This window comes from Nylanderia fulva, unplaced genomic scaffold (genome assembly GCF_048542155.1).
Source record: "Nylanderia fulva isolate GAGA-0341 unplaced genomic scaffold, ASM4854215v1 Scaffold6, whole genome shotgun sequence".
Classification (NCBI taxonomy): Eukaryota; Metazoa; Arthropoda; class Insecta; order Hymenoptera; family Formicidae; genus Nylanderia; species Nylanderia fulva.
Window position 1 is genome coordinate 2,113,664 of NW_028190698.1, and position 24,352 is coordinate 2,138,015.

General features: G+C 37.2%; 1 protein-coding gene across 1 annotated transcript; it reads left to right on the plus strand.

The window, feature by feature from the left end:
• Window positions 1–708: 708 nt before the first annotated feature.
• LOC114940716 (uncharacterized) lies at window positions 709–24,352 on the plus strand. The gene is made up of 6 exons (XM_029315463.2): window positions 709–1,063; window positions 15,917–16,049; window positions 18,832–18,974; window positions 20,858–21,002; window positions 22,831–22,945; window positions 23,541–24,352. The coding sequence occupies exons 1-6, from the start codon at window positions 1,000–1,002 to the stop codon at window positions 23,655–23,657; spliced, it is 717 nt and encodes a 238-aa protein (XP_029171296.2). The 5' UTR covers window positions 709–999; the 3' UTR covers window positions 23,658–24,352.

Below are 24,352 nucleotides of genomic sequence, written 5' to 3' on the forward strand. Positions count from 1 at the left end.
TAACAAATGTATTCTTTTCTTAAGTATATGGCATTTATCTTTATAATATTTTCCTCTAAATAGGCGTCAAGAGAATCTTCTCAAATTAAGAAGAAAATTTTCTAAAGAAATTATCTTTAATTAGATTTTCTTATTAGATATTCGTAACATGTAAGAATATATACTTAATATTTTTCATCAGTTTATTATTTAAAATTAAAGAATATATTTTTAGTTTAAGAAGATATTCCAAGAAGCATCACATAAAGAGGGAAGTATCCTTATTTATTAAAATACCTATTATATAATATAATAGATCTTAGAAAGTATGCATTTTTCGAAAATAATTGTTTCGGTGACAGGTATTTTTGAAGACCGGGCTGCGAAAAGCGCGCGAAAGCTCGCGTTCTCCTCTCTCTCTCTCTCTCTCGTCGCCGCTTTGACTCTCGCGTTCGTAAGAAGAGAGTTCGATTAATAAAATCTCACGCCAGTTGAACGGGTGCTGTAACTACTTTGGCGCCAGCGGCGACCGCGACGAAGGTGCATGACGACGATGACGCGCGAGGAGACTCGCTTTGGTGAACGAGAGAGACCGCGAACGAAAAGAAAGAGGACGACGGACAGATTCGCGCGACCGGTGGCGTGAGCGATCGACGCATGCGCGCTGGCGCCTTCGAAAACTCGGCGCGACGCGCGGCGCGGCGCGACTCACCAGTCAGTCGGTGCACGCTTGTTCGCGCGGTGTGTCCAGGAGATCGCTGTGTCGCGTCGGAAAGGGCTCGCGGAAGGAGAGAGAACTCCAAGACCGAGTAAAGGGCATATATACGTGCGTGTGTTCGACGTCACAGTTATATACACTTTCTAGATTTCTTCTCTCTCTCTTTCTCTTGCGTCGTTGTAGCCGCGCCGACTTTCAGTTACGAAGGACCTTTTTTTTTTCTCGTTCAACTACTATATACTACTACCTACACCCCGCGTGTACGTATAACAGCGAGTTCTCCAGCGAGAGTGGGCTAGAACATGAAAACATCTATGGAGAATCTGTTGTCCTGGGTCGCGCTGTTCATGACCGCCCTTTATTCTCGTGAGTATTGTTCAGCTCTTTTTTTTGTTCTCTCCGGCGTCTTAAAGCCGATGATTTAAGAACGACGTTACGTTCTCGTAATCTTCCGCATTTATTTACTTCATTTTCTGTCTCTTATCTGTCTTTACGCGGACTCGAATATTCAGTTCTTACATTCTCGTGTTTATATATAGCACATTTGATTCTCGTTGAGTGTAGAAAGTAAGACGGACAAATTTGTATGTCATTCTCGGAGATCTTTTAATTGGATATAGATATATTTTTTGTGAGCAATGCTGAATCTTCGGAACGTTCGATGTACAATATATAAAATCTGGAGGACGCATATCTATTTAAAAATTATAGTATTTATTCACCTTTTTATTTCCCGAGCTTCGTCTTTAAATCTATCAACCATGAGAGTCTTTCCTCGATTATCGTTTCAACATGCGCCTATACATAAAAAAGTTGGCGCTTTCTCGAAATCTCTCGAACTAATCCTCGTTTTTTCGCTAATCGCCTTACGTTTCCGCATCCGGACTCTCCCTCCTTGACATAACCATTGTCGTCGTCACGTGCTTCGTCTATTCTTGTGACTGGTATTGCGTTGACAGTACGTCCGAGGTGCGTGAAAAAAACCTTTAAAGATTCCGGAATGCAGGTATTTCCGGAAAGGATTGTTATATATATATTTACGTGATAATTATTTCATCGCACCGGCTCGTTATACACACGAAGCTTTCCTCGTTATCATTCATGACGAATCACGCGCGTACAATTTCGCATGTATTCGAGCAGATTCTCGGAAAAATAACAGAATCATCGCGCTCGATATTTATATCATCGCATCGGACGGCCAAATGCGTCTTTAAATTGTATGGCAACACAGGGAATTCACGCAGTGGATCAATGAAATGCATATGTAATTAGATCCAATTTATAAAGATAAATAATATTAAATATAATCATAATAAATAATAATAAATATAATCATAATAAAGAATAATAAATATATCACGTTTTGGTTTAATGTAGAACGCGCGCGTTAGCGAAACGAAACGCAAAGTTAGCACCGCAGTGATTATTTATTGCTCTTTTGCTTACGTCAGTTTCGGAATGAACGTAATAAGTGCGCGCGACACCTCGGTCTCTCTCTTTCGCGAAACCTAGGTCAAGGACGCAGCTTCAAGTGCATAACGGAGGGAGGGGGAGGAAGAGAGGAGGAGGATCGACGGCGTACAGATTAAAGCGGGTCGCGCACGATGCGACGTCGCAAATTTGCGATAAGAACAAGCGAAAAAGGGAGATGAATCGTTAGTCATTTCGTCCGCGAGAATTTTATGACGTTTGTCGGTTTCGCGAAATTATCGATCAGCTGACGCGGCGCGAAAGCATTCGGTTAAATGTCAACGATGTCAAATTCCGATAAAATTAGAATCTGAAATAAAAAAAAAAATATATATATATATATTTGATGAAAGAGCTCGTGTAGCCCGAGGCTGGGTGAGTTTAATGAGATTCTCAAATCTTCGGTCACCTTGGTTTTGGTCACGTCTCTTTTAGGAGATCTTTCAATCCTCGAACTTGTGCAAATATTTCTAACGAGACTTCAAATTATGCTTGAAATTAATCTCGGGCGAAATTAACTTTGTCGAAGCGATTTCCCGCTCCTGCGAGAGAGGAACAAACGATCGGTTAAACTACGGTTAAAGTTAACGGCGAGAACGGTCGTAAAAAAAGAGGAGAAAAAAGAAAAGGTGGGAAAATTGTCGCGCGGAAAATGTCTCGCTGCGGAGCTTAATTCAGCCTCGTTTGGGGATACCGACGTAATTAGCCTCGCTGTAAAATCGAGACGTTTAATTTAGAGCGTGGATTGACACGAGCGAAAAAGTCTCAAAGTATCGACCCGGCAAAGGGTTATCGAATTAGGTCGCAGATAAGTTTGCGCGCACATCCTGTTCGCCTTATCTTTCGTATCCGTTTCGACGTGACGTATACCGAAAATTATTGAGGGGTTTAGATAGATAATCTCCTCCCCCGACTATTTTAAAGAACAAAGGAAAGCTTTCCGACAATTAGTCGCGTCCGACTCTCTCTTGCCTTCACATCTCTCTCTCGTTCCGGGAGGGATTCGTTTATTTCGATAGCGAGGCGAATCGATTTTTTTTTTAGTAGCCATTAATCTGTCAGTGTCGATGGGCGACCGAAAAAATCCACTCGGCGATTGAAAAGAATTACGAATGAAAATCCGCGAATCGACTGCAAAAATCTTGCGAAATATTAATTAGATACGATGAAAAAACGCGCGTCAATCTCTTTTCCCCTTCGCATCAGATAACTTGCGATGACAGGAGACAGAGATGACACTCTTGCTGTCAAAATTATATTTGAAATTAAGTTTTCAAACAATGACAATTCGAGTATAAGTCGAGATAAAAAGTGTGAAATTTATTGCTCTCGTTCGTTCATATATATGAAATGTAATCGACGTATTTTCGACACGTGTCGGAATTTCAAATAGCGGATTAATGTCGCGACGATTACGAGAGACTTGAGAAATTTATCACGTCGATTAAGAACCAGTTTGATGGCATCTTTGAAATAAATGCGCGTGAAACGTGCTCATATATATACGTTTTCCAAGCTATGAAATTTAAAGAATCGATCTACGCGAACTTCAACGATCAATTGTAAGGAACTCGCTCGATTGTGCAATTTAAAATATGTTATTATCGATTAACCAAGAAGATATACAGATCTTTACGGCGTTCTTGAAATAAACGACTGACACGTGTAGGTACGCGAGAGAGAACTCGATCTAAATTGAGCGGGAGCACACACATGTATACGTTTGGAATTATCGAGTTCCAAATTTAAAGTCGCTTTCGCAGGCAGAAGCTCTCAAGGGGAAGGAAATATTTATATGTATATATATATATATATAAAATATATGCGAAGCTCAGAATCCACGTGCGATTGATTTTCTATCCTCGTCGTCAGAGAACCGTTTTGATGTTTCTGCACAAATTGTGTTTACGACGTGTCTTTAATAATCATCTAGAATGCGATGACGAGAATCGCCTGCCGGCCTTGAATTCACATTCGGGGCATCTATTAGTTGTATACTGCATCTCGTGACGCGCGTGAAAATGGACAAACAAGATGATGATACGAGTGTCTGTTGTCGCCGCTTCCGATTTCGACGCGATAGAGAAATTGTAAATATTAATCTCGCATCGATGCAATTCGATTCCGCGAGCAGTAGCAGGTTAAGTTAATTCGATTATAAATACATATAACGGCATTTACGTGACGTTGTTTGTAGGTATATGACGTCGGTTTTGATTAAATAAATTCTCAGACGCATTTTCCAAGCGTCGGATTACATCATCGCGAGCTCGAGTCGCGTCGCTGTACATATAGGAACATGTTATTAGATAATTGACTTGTTTACGGCGGAATTTATTAATCTTCACATCTCCCGTCACGTCAATGATTAAATTTAAATACGTAAATATAAATATAGACACAAATCATACAGTTCTATTTTTTTATCTGACATAATGCGCGTAATCGACCGATTAATAAATAATTAAATCGATAATAATGCGATAAAAACGAGTAAGGGGAAGAGAGAAGAAGCGAGAGCGAGAGCTGACTCGTCTGACGATTCTTCGGATCTCGTTCCTTTTACGACGAGACAGTTCTCTCTTTCCTTCTCGCTACCGATACCGAAATAGCCGAGACGCGACGCGACGGCGCTCGAGCGCGCGAGAGACCACGTGGGCGACTCGCTCCGTTACATCGTACGAGATGACGTAGCGCGCGCCGATTGGCCGAGCGTATGGGCGTGAGTCTCACCTCACTTTTGCGGCGACACGCACTCGCACGCGCGTGTGAGTGCCGCGCGTCACGCGCCACTCACACCACTCGTATACCTTGCGCCACATCACGCCACGCGAAAAACATCCGCGACATCCGACCGAGGTCGTTTTTCCTCGACGAGCGAGCGGAGAAACCTACGTCTCTCGAAATACAGACAGGTGTGAGAAAGAGAGAGAACAGCCGGTTCTTTCGCGCGCGCGCGCACGCATTCCACCGAGTTTAGGTTGTTCCAACACGTAACTACGTGCTTCAGGACTTGTTGCGTGGCGAGGGGAAAAGAGAGAGAGAGAGAGAGAGATATGATATACGACGCGACGAATCATGTGACTGACTTTGAATTCACGTTAGATATCTAACGTTAATATTTTCAGTATGTTTGAGCCTCTTCGCGGCTGTAATAAGCTTGTATATATGTGTGTTTTGTCTCGCATCTCGTTTCCCCGTTTCCTTTATAAACACGGTAGTAATTCCGCGGTTTACTCTGTGTTTACGCCGCATCGTGTTTGTTCCGAAGGTATAGAAGCAGTTAGAAGATGGAAGAGAATTTGAGAGATATATATATATATAATAAGGAAACGATGCGGAAAAGAGTAATATAGTACCTGAAAAGAAGAGGAGGAACGAAAATGGAGATTGAGCGATAAAAGCGAAGTAAATTAATTAAAATTAGCGCAAATTTTCCCGTTGCAGCGAAAGTGCAAAAGACTACAATTAAAGTTAATGTTTCATCTTTTATTTGTGAGAAAGGAACCTGGCATAAAATAAAGTAACGAGTTGCTGCATAATAGATAATGCAATTCTTTTGCTAAATGAAAACATATTTTTCGGTTTAATTTCAGAAATATGTAAATTATAAAAAATGATCTAGTTACGCTCGCGCTTGATTGCATGGTGACCTGTTGATTCTATTTAATTATTAATTTATATTATCTCTAACACATACATATACACCTCGTTAACATATACAACTTTTTGTAAAAATTTATATAAAACATTCTGGACAAATGTAATTTTAATTACAATTTTTCTGCGTTAAACGCGATTGTATATTTTATATCGTGAATTTTATAAATATTAATATGAAATATTTTGATTTGACAGTTTTAAAGGAAATCACAATTGTTCCATATAGGTTATCGAGTGTAACAATTTCACGACCACCAAAACCTGTATCGATACGGTATATCGTCACGTACAGTGATTTATTTACACTTACAAAGGCGAGAGATGTAACCGGCGCATATAGAAGCGCGTCGCCGTTTTAAAGGGAAATGTATGTTTCAATCAGGGCGTCATTTAACACTAATATCCGATAATACGAATGGCGCGTCGTTAAATTGATGTTAGTTAAATCTAAACTGTAACGAGAGGATGAGTCAGTCGCGGTATGAAACACGCTAAATGGAAGGAAGGTGCGAACAGATCGTCTTATCTGGATCAAAGGCTGTGCAAGTTGCCAACGACAGTTTCAATTTATTAACCCCGGATTACCGATGCGTCGTCTTTCTTCAAATCAATATATAGAGTTTCCTCTTCCGAGGTAGAAAGACACACTATCAAAGTTTGTGCTTGTAAATACATGTGTCCCATTTATAATATACATTTATATAAGAAAAATATATATTTTTTATTGTATAGTTTTTTATTTTATATAATTTTTATTTTATGATATAATTATATGTATGTTATATTTATATTTAATTATATATTTAATATAAATTTATACATATATTTATATTATGTATACGATATATTTATGTCGAATTCTTCGCGTTCTTTATATTAATAATGCGATTACAAAATAATTTGTGCTAAAATGTGGAGTTCACCCGGATGTACCGCAACGGCTTAATATAGTGCGTCGATTAGATTAACGTTGCTCGCAGACACTACATAACATGAACCAGGATCTACTTTATCTTATTATAACGCGCGCGTCATCCCTTAGCACAGCATTCTGGAGACATTTTTGACCTGTTCGCGACTCGTAACAAAAATATCCGTGCTGACAAGGAAATTATTACAGATTATTTTATTCTTCAGCGCGATATAGAAGAAAAAATTTTAAATGATCAATATTGTATCGTTATTAATTTGCGCGATTAAATTATTCGATATTTATATATTCTTTTTGTTCATATTACATACATTCTAGATTTATTTATTATTTATATGTACATATTTTATATTATATTTAGAATATTTCCATTTCTGCGCACAGAGAGAATTTTCTCTTAAAATTTACCCTGGAAAATCATGGGACAATATGGTATATTGGAAGAATTTTATAAAAGTTTCTTTAATTAATATTTACCACAACAAAAAATATTAATATCTACCATAATAAAATATAAAATGTTCCATTAATTTTATTTTTGATTGTATATATATATATATATATAGTATTATATATATATATAACGATAGAATTTTATAAAAGTTTCTTTAATTAATATTTACCACAACAAAAAATATTAATATCTACCATAATAAAATATAAAATGTTCCATTAATTTTATTTTTGATTGTATATATATATATATATATATATATTTTGTTTTTACAATATTGTTCCACAATCATATGATTTTCAGGGTAAATTCTCAGAGAAAATGTTCTATATATATTACAAATTTGAATAATACAAATTGTTAGAACTTTTAAATCAAGGCCGATGGAAGAATTTCATACGTCATTTTTCTTATTTCGCATGAGATTCAATTAATTAAAAACTGAAAATATCTGTAGGCGCAGCAATTCCGCTCACATAGGTCAGTCACGCGAGACGATGGCACGCAAAAGAGGGAAAGCCAGGGTCATCGTCATTAATCTATCTATTCGTCCGTTCATCTATCTCGTTCTCTCTCTTTTTCTCACGAGTACTTATAACAAGAGCAAACGAAGCGTGAAATCGCACACGTCGACGTATCCGTCATCTCTCGAGTTTACGCACGAGAGATAAGATAAGACTCGTCTTTCACCGACTTCGCCGGGTATTTTTATTCACAGCAATTTTTTTATATATCTCTCTCTCTCTGTCTTTTCCACGAAGTAAATCCTTATCTCTCTTATCGTCAGTCTCTCGTTCAGTCTACTTAAGGCCGCTCCGGTTCGCCGGCTAATTCAAAACGAATATTTCATTAATAAGAAATTTCATTCACTTAAAATACATCCCGAAGGGGCTACCAACTATTTCTCGCGCCACTCCTAATGTCAATCATTTCCGAGATATTTTGTGTGACTTGTATAAACGCGGTATATTCGCTTTTCTCACGAAACAGCAGACAATGGCGCTCCTTGCACTGTCATGGTTATAAACAATGAACACAAGGGTTACTTGTAATCGATACACGTCTGCTTTGGACGATCCCTATTATTGTTAGGAGCCGGGTTGCGCGCCTTTGGTCTTGTCAAAATTTAAGAGCAGCGACTCGGAGATTGATACGGGTCTTCGCGTTGCCGGGGATTATAATCTTTCCTCTATATAATGTAATATTCGCGAAAATATATATTCTGCGTAAGCGATTCGCGTATTTAAAAAATCTAGCAAAAATTAATTTACATACGTTTCCGATATTTTCTCGAATTTCACATTTTGACATTTAACGCACTTTTATCGGACATCTTCGACGAAAAAACGAGTTATTTTCATTGATTTAATGAGACAGTATAGCATCGTGAACAAAAATACGTTTAAATTTGACGATGCACTTGATAATAGGAAGGAAGTAATGTTTTAAAAGTCCAATAGGAAATAATGTTTGCAAAGAGATAAAAAGCTGCATAAGAAGCAAAAATGAAAAACTAGTAGTTGAAATCCACGTTACCTGATATTGATTGACTGTACCTTATCACTGTTTTTAAAACTAGATAGCGCTAATATGCGCTTCGTTTCGCTCTAATCTTAATGACGTGACTGATTTATTAGGAGAAGAATCTGATGATACTGACTTTGCGCTATTTCATAAATCCGCAAATCATTGTGCAAATGTATCCATTGACACGTGCATTGCATAAAAAGCGATGCTTTTTTACTTTTCTATAATCCAAAGTTAAAGATCATATGTGCATAATTATATAGTCCTAAGACTTAATTTCCCATACGTCATATTATAATGTTGAAAACAAATTATGTGAATTTCTTTTTTTACATAATGCGTCTTTTTTTACATAATCAAATTAGTTTTTTTTTCTACAATGGTCGTTTTTTTGTAATGTAGTTTTTTTCGGTCGTCTAGATTGAAAATATACCGAGGATTTCCTTTACACGTTTCGTGAATTATAATAAATTGTTATAATTTTAAATTTTAAATTGTTTAAGTGTGTACAAAAAAAACATGCAGATAAGTAAACCAAGAATAACAAAAAAGGCATTGCAGTATATTTATTAACATATTATCGAATACGAACTGTACAAATATAAAAATACGAAAAAACTAGTTTATTTTCGACATATATATTTTGCAAGAAGAAATAAAAAGAAAGAAAATTCACACAATTCCTCGCTCTCTCGTCACAATCCGGCCTGATTGCAGCGAAGAAACTACGAGTTTTGAATTATAAGAGAGGAAAGAGAACATTTTTTTTTATATAAAAATAATTTCACTTTCAAAAATCGCTCTCTAACGCGAAACTTCCTGATTTTTTAAATCCGGTTTAAGGGGATCCTAAACGTTCTTGAGAAGTTTGTTTTTTTCTTTTTTATTGATAAAATATGAGGCTAGATAAACTATAAATCTATTTATTGGCTATACGGATTGTTTTTTACCCGAAATTAGAACGCTTCCTCCTTTGTTAATATTAATACACTTAAATTTGTACAAGAAAAAGATTTATCAATCTGTACAGTCTCATATATCTCGGTTATAATTCTCAGAATTCATAGTTCTGTAACCAAGCAATAATATTAACAAAGGAGGAAGCGTTTTAATTTCAGGTAAAAAAACAATCCAATAAATATATAGATTTATAGTTGATCATATTTAATCGATAAAAAAAGAAAGAAATAACAGCCTTCTGAAAGACGTTTAGGATCACCTTAATCGCCTGCCGCGAGAGACGATAAGACGCCTCGTCGAATTATAACTCGCGCGCGTGACGTCACGTCACGTCTCGTCGCCTCGCGGCGATTTGACACTCGCGCGCGTGCATGCGTGATATACGCGCTGTAGGCTTTGCGCGGGTATTTAGCAAGGCCAACCTACGGGATCGCTCGTGATTGGTCGCACCGGCATCGTACGATGATCCCTATCTCTTCGCCTCGTTACAAATACAAGCCCTAACCAACGACCTCTTCCTGCTGCCATATACAATCCCACGTAGGTTCACGCGCGTGAATACCGCGAATTAGCATTGAGATAAACGAAGACACACATGTGCGCGTACGTCATGTCGCATCGACAGCTTATTGACGAGATCGCTTTTTGCTTTTAACAATCGAATAATGCATTCCTATGCCCAGTGACTTGCAGTCTTCTTTTCTCGTAAAAAAAAGAGACTCAATTAATCGCGTGAGCTTTTAATGACTCGATTCATTCCGTATTCAAGGAATGCGAGAAAAAAATTAATTTGTAAAATATATCATACTTAATAACTATATTTAAATATATAACTAGTATAGAATGTATAATTAGTATAGAATGTAACTTTTTTTAGTCTGCTATATAAAAACTAGTTTGTTGATGCAAAATAGATTGTTTATTGAATAAAATTAAATCACGGAATTAATGAATGCTATGCAAGGATCGTTAGAATCTAATTTAACGTGATGTAGTGTGAAATATATAGCGATTCGTGTAACAACAATTTATATATACGCTGACTAATTGTGTCAATACGTATACAAATCGAATTAAAGAGAAATATGTAAAGCTAACGGACGCGTTAAAAATAGTATTAATTACGAATTCATTACGATCTCGTAATTACTATACCCGAGCTCGATTGCTAATCGAAAGGACTTTATTAGACGCGATTAAAATTGAAATTGTCACTATAATTCTCTGGATATATTTATAATGATTCGCCTTATTTCTCTCGTTCTTTTGCGGTGAGAGAATCGCAGGTGCGGGATAGAATTATACACGGAACTCTTATATTCTGCACGTATAAGTCGGGTATCCTCTTGTCACAAGTGATATCTTAGCCGAGCAGAGAAAGCAAAAGAAGAACGAAACACACGAGTGATCGGTAACGGGAAAATAGGTTGCGATATATCATATCGTGTCACTAGGGATGACCATCTCGCGAGAAAGGATATTCACTTTTTTTTCGTAAAATTGATTTCGACAAGTATCGCTTGGACAGAGTTGTATGCTTTTTTTTTTCAGATTTAAAACATTTTATTATTTATCGATATCGTATACATACATATGTATATTTGATTGATAAAATTTACATTGATATAATTTTTATATATTTTCTCTATTTATATAAAAAAAAATTATACTGTGTGTAATGTGGAGGGTGATATTTGCAGAAAAAAAACGGGGACACACTTTTCAGCATTTGACTATCGGCACGTATAGTTAAAATCGACGACCGCACACTCTATAAATCGTCCCTCTACAAATCGCATATACAAAACCGCGCTATTTATTAATCATCGAAGGGGACAGATTTTATAGATTTATCGCGGGCAGACGGCGTCCGTCGTCCCATTGTTGCGCTCGTTTTACAAAACGATTGCATCGGCGCTATACACATATATATATATATATGTGTGGAGGGTTGGAAGGGGAGAAAAGGGGCAGTTTCGCGGACGGCTCGTCGAACCGTTCGGTCGTTACCGAACGAGAGAGTCGCCGATCCGCGACGGGGATGCGGTGGCTCTCTCGATAATTTCGATAGTTTGTAATTAAATTTAATGGCGCCGCACGAGGGATTTGCCGCTCGCCTAGTTTGTTGCACGCATCGCCGAATCGACGCTGGTGCGGTCGCGTTGCGTGCGTCGCATACCCAAATATTCGCGCTTTTGGCCCTCCCACGCACATTTTCCGCCTCTCTGTCTAATTTTTCTCACTCCTCTTTTTTTTCTCTGACCGGAGTTCAGCGAAGAAACTTGCGAGTTCGCGCGCGAAACAATAAACGGGAGACATGAATCTTCCCGGGGTTATATGAGAGACAAATTTCGTTCCCTCATACTTTGGAGAACCCTTCGATTCCTTCGAGTCTAAACGGGACAATTTGTCCCGGGACTGTAAGGATTTATGTTGTTTTTATTTATACAGGGTGTCCAGCGGTCAGGGAAATCTGGAAAACCGGGCATTGTCAGAGAAAAAAAGTCAGGAAATTTTACTATTTATCTTTGGATTTTTCATATTATTCTACATTTGTCTCAATAATTTGACATTTTTTATTAAATAAATATATACTTTTCCTCGACTTCCAGCACGCTAATTTTTTGAGTTGTTAAAAATCGATTCATCTACAGTGTGTTCGTTAATTTATATTTTCATCGTCGTGTTATTTTATTTCAATATATTTTGTTTGTTTCGATTATCGTATACATAATGCAGATTGTATAATTGATTAAAATTTTTGTTTTTTTAACTTTCGAACTTTTTCGTTGTTGACAAAATATTTAAGGATTTCATGATTTAACGTTTAATTGATTTATCATAGAAATATATGCAAATTATATATTTGGTATCTCTGAATTATCGTTATAGATTTTTTCACGAGCCTAATTTGTTGTGTTGAAATAAATGGCAAATTTCAATAAAAGAGAAATACACGATTCCTCTCTTCAAATATGACGAGATTCGCGATGTTGTTTACCGTTGTTGTGCTTTAACAATCTCGTCTTGGTAACGATGTAGCATCAGCGGTTACAAACATTAATTTGCAATGTTTATCCCGACGTATCCCACGTTTCCAAACACAATGCGTGGATCACAAAGATTATTTGATACGCTATTATATACGAGCGAGTAATCCTTTTCCGAGATATATCGAAAGCTCAATCTCTCTAAAAGCGCCGAGTCAGTAGTCCGAGAATTTTTGTGCGAAAAAGTGTTGGCGCAAAAGTTTTATAAGATTCTCTTTATACGGAAAAAGCCAGCCGTGCAAATTGCTAATCCGTATAAATTTCTTTTTTGTACCGATATTGCTTCGTTTTAATTTCTGCTTTTTTCTCTCTCTTTCTTTTGCGTCAATGTTTAAAAAAAAAAAAAAAAAAAAACAATCAAATGAGATCTTTTGCATAAAACATTTCGATAGCTCGAATATACCTTCTGGGAGATGCATAATATACAAACGAGAAGGAGGGAGAGAAATTGGAACGCTTCTTGGCTTTAATTATATGGCTCGTTTATCCTAGTTTAGACTTTTCATCTCACGAGACGGCGAAATGTAACGTCACTTTCCTATTATCGCGCGTACACAGAAATTCTATACTAGAGCAAACATAGGAAAGGGAGATGGATAAGGGAGAAGGGAGAAAATTGGTGCAAGAGAGGGATGAAGAAGAGCGAAGCGGTCCTATATTGGTAGTTCTCGTTTATTACCTGGAAAGTGGCACTTCCGGGTAATCGGTTTCGAGCGGAAGTTATAAGTTCGTTTGGCGGTGTCGAGAGAAAAGTCGATCTTGACCCTGTTCCCCATCTCACCCTTTCCTTACAATGGCTTGTTTATTACGAAGTAAGTTCTATCTCTCTCTTTCGCGCGCGAAGGTGCTTCATAATTTCAGGGCAAAATGTCCCGAGATTCGTGCTCTCGCCCCTTTAAAAGCCAGAGATACGATGCTCCTTTTATCCCCTCGAGTATTTATACAGGGTGTCCGGTAACTAACGGACCAACGATTACAAGTGGATTCTTTGGTCAATTTGGGAACGATTTTTCCTCAGCGAAAATGTCGAAAAAGGTCATCGTTTTTTACAACTTTCCAATATTTGTCATTATGTATCTTTATAGCCAAGCCTTAAATTAAAATTTTATTATAGTAAACTCTACCTGAAATTAACTGAAGAATGTAATTATGTTAGACTTTTAACTCCAAAACCTTTAGTTTTCAAAAAACCCATTTTTTTTTTAATCGCTTATAACTCGAAAATTATATTGACTTCTCAACATTTTTGCTAAGGAAAAATCATTGGTCCGTTAGTTACCGGACACCCTGTATAAGATGTCCTAGAATCTCCGGCTTTAATTTAGTGACAAATTCTTTGATCGATTTAGAGTCTAGCGTCTCACCTAATTCAAATCTCAGACAACAATAGTATTCGAGGTTGTAATTCCATTCACGAATCGCAATTAGAAGAACAAACTATTTGTTCTCATATTCAAAATGAATTCCACCGAATTTCGAGATTTATCTCGAAAAATATATGTATTCAATATCAATTTAACATCGCTTAAAAAATTTGTCGTCTCTCTCGAAAATGTACATTTTCTTCAGATAAATCGACTTTAAATTCGCGTAAAAAGCTTGCGCCGGAATTAAAACGAGAATTTTTACGCGATTGTATGCGCATGTACGTGTATATATAATACATACATATATAAAGTTTCGCAGACCGTGGCATAATTGGTAATGAATTTCCAAAAGTTGGAAAAGCACGGCAAACGCGATGCTCTCTCTCTCTCCCTCCCCTCCATTAAATCCAAATCAACTTCCTAATATGAACGAATGGTTTTTCGCCAACGGCACATGACGCCGTGATAATATCGCGCGCCATTCGTCATCATTAGTCCGGACGGCGAATGCATTTCCTGTGTTTTTTATCCTGCATCCCGAATTCGCGTGTGACCACCGATACTCACACACACGCGAGTGCATCTCATATATGTGTGCGTGTGTGGGCATGCTCTGTTAGCGCCACATCGTAATTTCATTTTCAAAATTCAAGATACAAAAGATCCGGGCGAATCTGCCTCGCGTAATTTGATGATGGACAGATGCGGAGGAGATAAAAGAAGGGGTGGAAGGAAGGGGCGGTCGAGAAAAATATATATAAACGCGAGATTTTAGCGAATTAAGCGTTGGAAAAAAATTTATTGCCGGTGAAAGAGGAAATCTCTCGCTCGTTCTTTTCTCGCGTCAAAAGTCGAAGCGCAAGTTGGCTATTTCGAAATTTTTATTCCATAAGTGGGACGAAGAAAATTATCTCTTAGAATTTACCCTGAAAATCATGGGGCGATATGATATTGGAAGAATTTTTGGAAGAGTTTCTCGCATTAATATTTACGACAAAAAATATCAATATATGTACATAGTAAAATTAATCGGACATATGTTATGTCTTACTGTGGTATAGATATTAATATTTTTTATTGTGATGAATCAGAGAAATCTTACAAAATTCTTGCAATTTATGGTATCACAATCAAAAATAATATATACATGGTAAAAAGTATTATTTGTGATAAATATCAATCAGAAAAGTTCAAAGTTCTTTCAATACCATATTGTCCCACGATTACCATGATTTTCATAGGGTAAATTGTATAAGAGAAAATTTTCTCCGTGCATGAAAACGGTTCTTTCTCCTCTAATAACGAGAAAAAAAAGTATAATATGCCGGCTCTTCTTTCGACGAAATAACAACGTCTCGGTGGACAGGCGTGTGCATACATATACATACACACACACATATATATATATATATATATATGTATATACGACGATTCGGTCCCGCGACACGACAATTTCATGAAAATGGGAGAGAGCGGTATCCGTCCGAGTATGAAGTTCCGGGTGCAATCTGCATTGTTTCCACGTCAATTAAACTTGTTTGATATTTCCGCTGCAATCACACCGCAACACGGTGACGGCAACATCGATTCCGCGCGCGCGCTTAATCGAATTCGAGGAGCAGCGTTGCTCTTTGCGATTCCCTTACTAATAACGTTGTTATCGATGGGTTGGGAGTTGCATCGAGGGATTCTCGTCGTACCTTACGTTTCGACCACGTCGTTTCTCTTTCTCTTCCTACCTCTCTCTCTCTCTCTCTGCTTTCGGCTAACCCGATTATCGCGCTTCTGTTTCAGTGCTCGCTAGCTGCCGAGGTGAAGAGTGCGGACACGAGGAGCTGGTGAGGTGCGCCAGGCCCCTTGAGAAAATCAGCAGCAACGACCTGAGTCTCGTCGTAACGAAAAAGGAGGAGCTCAACAAACTGTGCCCGTGAGTTTTCCCTTCTATTCTATTCCGACTCGCGCGTGGGACCGATCTCGTTCGAGCGCGAAAACGTCGCGTTATCTGTCCCGCTTCTTTACATCTTCCATGAAGGGGCGAGAACGCGATACGCTGCCCCCGAAGAGTTTTCCGGGACAACGATCTTTCTTTCCCTTATATGCTTTTGACGTCTTCGTCGCAAATTTTCCGTCGCCGCAAGAAAAATGCCCGGTCGTTTCTTATTGTTTCGAGTTCCCTCGAGTTCTCGGATCAATTTTAAAATTGCCGCGGAATTCTCGGGACCTTAACCGTGATTAATTGCGAGAAGGTATAGAAGCGTCTCTCCATGGGCGTCCGCAGGATTTTTTTTTTCAAGGAGGGAGCACGATTGAATTTTTTTTCTCATTTCTTGTTCTTTCTTAATTTTTTAAATTTAATTTTTTGTATATTAAATGCAAAATAATTTTTTTAATGATAGGTACCAAAGGGGGCAAATGCTCGCTTCTGCCTTCTTGTCTTCTACGGACGCCCATGAGTCTATGTCGCGTCTTCCATAGTAAAAAAATTTTTATATATAACAAATATAAAATTATATAAATTTATATATAATAAATATTTCTTCATATATATATATATATATATATAATTTGACATGATTATATATGATCCCTTATAATTTATATATAAATTTATATAATTATGTATAAAAATGAACATATTTCATATATAATTTTACGATTATATATGTATAATTATATAATTATTTGTATATAATTATATATAAAAAATTGTTTACTGGGTTTGGCGATTTTATACCCATATCATTTTTCACATTTACATTTATCCGCATTTATGCATATATATAAAAACATTAATCATCCCGCTGCGGATTCTTGAAGAGAGAGAGAGAGAGAGGAGAAAAATCGTTTCGTACGCAAACGTACCGGTTCGTGTGAACGTAAGGCTAAAGTAGAGGGGCTCTTGGCGAAATTGGAAATTGGCCGGGGAATAATATCCGACATTCCGCGTCCGCGGCTTTCGGTCTATTATATTCGGTCCGAAATCGCGATCGTATCAGAGTCGATGCTCCAGCTTTATCGCAACTCGGAGGCGCTCGATCAGTTCGAATCTATATATACATATATCTCCCTCTCTGTCTCGCGCTCGCGCGAGATGGTACGTATGTAATTGAGTGGATGATTGCATGCAGGAGAGCCGCCGGTATATTTTGTACGATATTTTCGGAGAACCCCCGCGAATTCGGCGTGGAATCTTATTACGCTTTAGCAATTTGTTAGCCTGGGCCTGGAGGAAATTCGCCTCCGTTTCATGGAACTTTAAATTTCATGCAAGCCTACGCCTCGCTCGGATACGTCCGATACGACAAATTATTAATCACGATACCTCGCATTCCGCGCAATCATCATCAATTTCCACGTGCAATTATAGTAATACCGTAACTATATACCAGCAGGATATTCTATATCAGAAATGGCGGAAACCGCGCGGTATTTTGTTTCCCGAAACGACGGATGACACCGGTGCAAATTGGACGATTTGCATAATCAATTTTCAAGATACTCGCCTGCATACTAAGTCGATTCGGAACGGATGGAATTCTTTTACATGCACTCTTACACATCGCGCAAATATCGATTTTTTCTCTCTTGTGTCCTCGTGTCTTCTTATTCGACAGATACAGTAATATTGACTCGTATATTTATAGTTGTCGTAGAAACTCGGCTGAGAACAATCTTGATGGGCGATACGGTTCAGATGGATCCTGAGAGTCAATCTAACGTTTGTGATGTCATATTTATAATGGGGATGCAACTGACGAGAGAGAGAGAGAGAGGCTCGTCTCGCGAGACGCGACCCGGCTTCTGTTTCTCGCGGTTCAATAATAGATTCGAGAGAGAGAGAGAGAGAGAGAGAGAGAGAGAGAGAATTGTATGCGTATATACGTGTATATAATATATCGGATAGTCTTTGAATCTCGTATCAATTGAATCGGAAGAAATGCGTAACGCTCAAGTGCATTTCGGAAAGCAGATATCGTTTTTAATATACATTCGCGTTTTTTCAAATTTATATATCATTGAAAATCTTTGCAATAAAAATTATCACAATATTTTGCCAATCAGAGAATTAAAAGCATAATTTAATATAAAAACAAAAAACTATACCTATTATTATTATTTTATTATATTTTCACTAAAGGGAAATAAAAAATATCTTCCGAAAGAAATTTTGGTTTAACAGAGAAAAAACCCTCTGGCAAAATTATTTTTCATACATCTCACAGAAACGATTATAAACAAACACGATATTTTTGGAGGCCATGCATTTTTGCCAAAATTGATAATTTAATCTCTCTATTCCGATTAATGCAATTCCATATAAAAAATGTATATATAAATAACAATATAAAACAAATAAAAGTAATAAACAATTTTCGAAATACTTTCAAACACAAGTATAATTACCCTTCCGTTTCAATTGGCAGGCATTCCGTTCACGTTGCCCAATAAAGTTATTCCTGCGCCAAAAGCTCGAACGTATATATATATATATATATATATATATATATATATATATATATATATGAAATTATATATATATATAGACGCCAGAATTCTCGATGTGCGTTTATTACGTCTTACGCAATTGCAATTTTCCATTCGCGAAAATTAACCCTGCTATTAGATTGGCAGATTTTTATCTTCACCGTCTCAAATGCAATAAATATCTGATATAATAACCAGGATCGGTTTCCTGTTTTCGTTTGCAGCGATCTCGAGGCCGGTATGAAATGCATCACGAGGTACACGATCAATTGCATGAAGGAGAAACAGAGGGAGCACTTCAACTCGCTCTACACCGGCACCAACAAGGCCATCATGGAACTCTGCCACGACGGCCCGTATCAAGACGGTAAGTGCACTCTTGTCTAAATCATCGAACCGATTAAAGCACCTTCCATAAAAAAAAATCGCAATCGTCGTAAGAGTAGTTGGCAAGAGTCGCGACAGAAGAAGAACGAGAGAGAGAGAGAGAGGAGAGAAAAATTATTTTAAATATCACGAATACAAATTTTCGGTGAAAAGCGGAGCAATTCTTTTTCTAGCTAAACGCTTTTACGGTTTTTTTTATATGTATTCAAAATGTTACAAGCGTTAACAATTTCATTTGAAAAACGGAGAAAGGTGAAATTAAATACGCGAAATTAAAAGAGAAATTCGGAGACTTCAGTATAATTAGAGGGGTATGTATGTGCACACTCGCAGACAGAAATGACAGAGATGATGAAAGGCAGAGAGAGCTTTTTCCCTTTATCGAACGTGCGTTATTAATGTACGATTTACGGATGTCGATTCAAAATTATACCTCGAAAGATTCATTTCGCGTCTGTGCAAAACTATATGATCGGAAAAATTGTATTTTTATTCTAAATATATGCCACTAAAATAGGCGCCAAAAGGATCCTTTCAATTTAAGAGAAAAATTCTCTAAAGAGATATTCTTAACATGCAAGAATCTATACTTAATGGGATATTGTCCATTTGTTATTTATTACATATATATATAAATATTACACATAATTAAATATTTTTTATGTATTGACATAATTAAATACACATTTTTTGTTTATATATTATATAATTTTTAATATTAATCTAAATTTATAAATATATTATAAATTGAAATAATTTAATTTAATTAATTTTAAATTTATCATTAATTTATTATATTTATATTTATTGCTGAAGTTACAAAAAGAAAATAAGAAATATATATGTTTAATTAAAGAGGATATTTTAAAAGGCATCAAAGATGGAAATATTCTTATTCATTAAAAACATCTATTAAGAGGACTTATATAAAGAATGCTTTCGAGGAAAATACTTTTTTCGGTGATATGGCAAAAGTGGATTTCGCTATCGGATTTGTTCGCGAATAACGATGTGCCGCAGAAGCCAGAGGCTTCGGAAAACCGTTTGCCAATTGGGCATCGAGCGCGCATCATCAATGCAATTCCAAACTGTCCGTCTCCAGTCGGAGATGGCACTAGAGTCAATAATGCATCCGGCACTCTCGAGATTACAGGAATATCGCATAGATTGTTCGCGGGTCGATCGAGCCGGCATGACTCTTCATAATGTACTCTCCTCTCTGGCGGAGACGAGAGTATCGTGTAACATAATGAATCGTTAGCAAGTAGAGTAATATCGATTTCTCCTCGTGCCGGATACTGGCGCGCGTGACGTGAAGCTCGTAAACAAGACGGTTATATAGAGGGAGGAGAAGCGGTCTTCATCTATAAAAGCATGATCACAAAAGATGACAGGAGTGAAAGAGAGAGAGATGATTAGTGCGTCAGTCAACGATCTACGTGTACGCTCTTGTAATTATAGACTTCGCCCACGTATATAAAGCTAGATTGTTTTTCTATAGGAATAGAACTCGGGGAGCAGAAAAAAAGCTCCGAGACTCTCTAATCGATTTTGACTTTTAATCTAGGCGTAGCGATCGAATTATACGCTTTATTTTTTTCTTTCAAGTGAAATATGTGATTCTATTATTCGCAATTATATTGTTATAAATTGTGAGGTCGCGATTTGTCGAAGTTAGTTAATCGTACGTAATTGTAGTTCTTTATTTTTGATATTATTAGATTATACATTTCCCCGACGCAAAGAGAGAAACAGAAAGAGAGTCGTGGCCTGATTGACCGCGGAATTTCATTATCGATTCCCGCATATTCCCGGCCAATACGCAGTCGTCCGATAGAGGGAAATAAAATTTTCTGTTTGCAGAATTCTTGAAACACGCCCCGTGCATGCAAAAAGTCAAGGCCGAGTACGAGATGTGTTACAAAACGTATCAGAAGACTACGCTGGAGATGGAAAAGGCTTCGAATCGCACGATGGGAAGGCAAGAAGATCTCAAGTCCCTCTGCTGGTGAGCCAACAAATTTTTTTTTACGTATATATAAGTATTCGTCACATTTATCATATCGATTAATTATATTAATGAGTTGACAAGATCAACCAAAAATGTATAACATATATTACATTGTAGTTATATTGTAATTATATACCAAATAGCACATTGATATATTGATAAGTCAGTGCTATCTTGGGATATAATGACTTGGGATATAAATGTAGTTGATTAAAAAACAAGATACGTGATTATCAAAGTATGGCAAAATGTATATAATTGCACATCTTTTCGGAGGGATTTTGTTTTAATTGCGATTATTAAAATTAAATGACACTAATAAAATTTATATGTAAAATCGGTATACACATTTAATCGAAATTTACACATCTTTGTATAAACAGGGATGCGTTTACGGTCCATTGCTTATCCGGGAAAGTTTGTTAGCTTGGCAACGCGGAGGTAAAGCTTGGAACTCAAAGCCCGAGTCAATTTGACCTAGTCACTTTTCAAAATGTTAGATTCTATCACGAGTATTTTATCTGAATTTTATTACGTCCTTACGGATTATCAATTTTTCCGTCATGCAAATAGAGCGAAATAGTTTCACTAAATCTTTATTACAGAACATATTCATGCAAAAATGTATTTCAACCGGACATATTTATTTAAATATAATATTTGTTTAAAAGAGGGAATAATTGAGACTCGATAATAACAAATCATTCTCGCGATCATAAAATCGTAAACTAGATTGTCCGATTAAAGTTTCTGGACTTTACAATTGGTAGGCTTTTCCAGGATAATTAATTTGCAATTATGTCAATAATTTAAGGAAATTGATTCAAGGTGTACAGCGTGCAAAAAAAAAAAAAACACATGCGCTATATTGATTGCATTCTCAATACGCTTCATATTCTCGCGTTTCGAGAACACAATGGCGGATCTTTGCCAAATATAATACCGTTATTATCATTACATTATCAACCCTCTTCCGATATCAAATCGGGTAAGGAGAAATCGAATTAAGTTGCGACGCGAAGGATCTTGGCGGAGTAAAGCACGAAATACGAACAAATGGGTTTATTAAGCAATACTCGAAATCCCGACGTTTTCGCATTAGAGTAAAAGGATGTCAAAATCCTCTCGACTGCGATAATTTAACACTTAAGAGCTCGCCGGGCGAAACAACTGCATTAATAACGACGGGCGTCGCTCAAAGGACTCGCGCAAAAAGAGTGTAATCAGTCCTTTAGGTCGGAAGTTTCACGCTGATGCCTGTACACACACACATACAACGAAGAAGGGACGTAATGTCATTAGCGTATCTCTGCCACGGTCTACTGCAGCTTTTGAACTTGCGCATCTCTCGCGGAAAGGGTTAGAACTAGGGATAGGATGGGGAAAAAGGATAGGAGGAGATGTAAGTAGTGACTCAATGCTGACCCCGAGAAAGTGGATAACAGATCTGCAAAAACACATTTCTCGCGTCATTTTGTCTCTCCGCAAAGATCCAATTTTAAGCTATCGTGGACGTTCCCTTTGCAAAGATAGAGAAAAAGGTCACTCCGATCAACGCAAAAACGGACAATTCGAAAGAAATGTATTTTGTGCGAAAAGTTGAAAAATTTTTTTTTAAACGTATTGTCCTTTTATATTTTTCTATTCTGCAATTTTACGATAATTTTGAAACAATAACATGATTTCTATGCGGTATTTGTACTTCAAATTATTGCATTTGCGCTAGCATTTTGCAAACGCAATTGGTAACCGTATGTTTTATCCAATTTGAACATTCAAAAAGAGGATTCTCAATAGAGTTTGGGATATTTGTTTGTGTTTGCAGTGCCTTCACGGAATACTTGGAATGTTCTCATCATACAGTCCGCCGTCAGTGTGGCGACGATACAGCGCGATTCACAAAGGATTTCCTCGACAGAATGTCAACCTCTCTGCTAAAAGTGAGTATTACATCAATCTTGTATTTATTATTGACGCTAAAAGTATGTCTCGAGTATACTTGGATTAATTGTTCCGTTCCTAATTTTCTTCGCTATTACAATATCGGATATATACGATTTTAAATTTGACTTTTTTTCTTCGATAAAATTTTAAGGTAACTCATGTTCCAATTTACTAAATTTTAATACTTTTTATTATTATATATTTTTTCATTAATTTTCACTGGCACTTACTGCAAAAATTGAGAAGCAAGCAATTTCTCTCATATCTAATGTAAATTCTATATTTTCACTCACATCGCTCAACATTATTATTAGTTTATTATTTGAGTCGGAATAAGAAGTTGTGCTACTTGAAATCTTTCGCCATTGCTTCTTAATTTTTGAAAAGAAAGAGTCTAGAGATACCTGAAAGGCAAGATCAAGTAGAAAAAAAGAAACTAAAGAGAAGAGGAACGCAAATAAATATATATATATATATATATATATATATATAGATAGCGAACGGAACGATCTTAGCTACTAGTAGTAAAGTCGATAACGAGGCCGACCGGGTTCTAAAGGAAGGGCGAATCGCTCGTCTTGTTTGTTACAGGCACACTGCGCGCCCTACACGCAGGAGAAATGTGCTATGCTCAGTGGTAGCTCGACGCCAAATCTTTCTGCCATTATGGCGCTGACGCTTATTCTCCTTATGAGATACTTCACATAATTGGCTCCGGCCAGGATCACTTTTTACCTTCGAGAGATAGAGGATGGGAAGGCGCGGCAAGGGATGGGGAATCAAGCGAGAAGAACGGCCGAGGGATGAAGAGAGAAGAGCCATTCGACTTTTATCGTGCTTTGCTTCAGAGAGAATATATTCCTTATTTTCCGAAGAGAGTGCTCGAAGAATGGCCGAAGGAGGACGCAGCGGGAGAAAGGTATTCCGGAAAGGCCGAAGGAAAGAAAAGGCGAAAATATATGCCGAGGAAAGAAGAGATAGAGAGAGAGTGAGCGCGTTTCCTCCCTCAAAGAGAATATGTTTTTCATTTGCGAGATGGTATTGCAAGAGGATGGCGATAATTACGATTACGAAAGTAAGCAACGATGAGATCAGTATTAAGAGCAGCTAAGGAGAAAGAAAGAGAGGGAGGACGTCCTACAAGAAGAAGATGGTGGAGCAACCGGAAGAGGAGATCGCGCGGGTGGAAAATTGTCGCGAGTCGAACGATATAATAAAATAGATCCCGCGTGTTGTCTCCCGGTGGGAGAGAGTCGTCTCGATCGATCGATTCTCTCACCGCCAAGTCGGTACAACGGCACCGTCACGCAAGACTGACTCGATCTTTTTATTTGTTTTCTTTTTCCTTTACGCGAAAGAAAAATCGCGACGAGATGAAAATGAAATATATATATATATAAGAA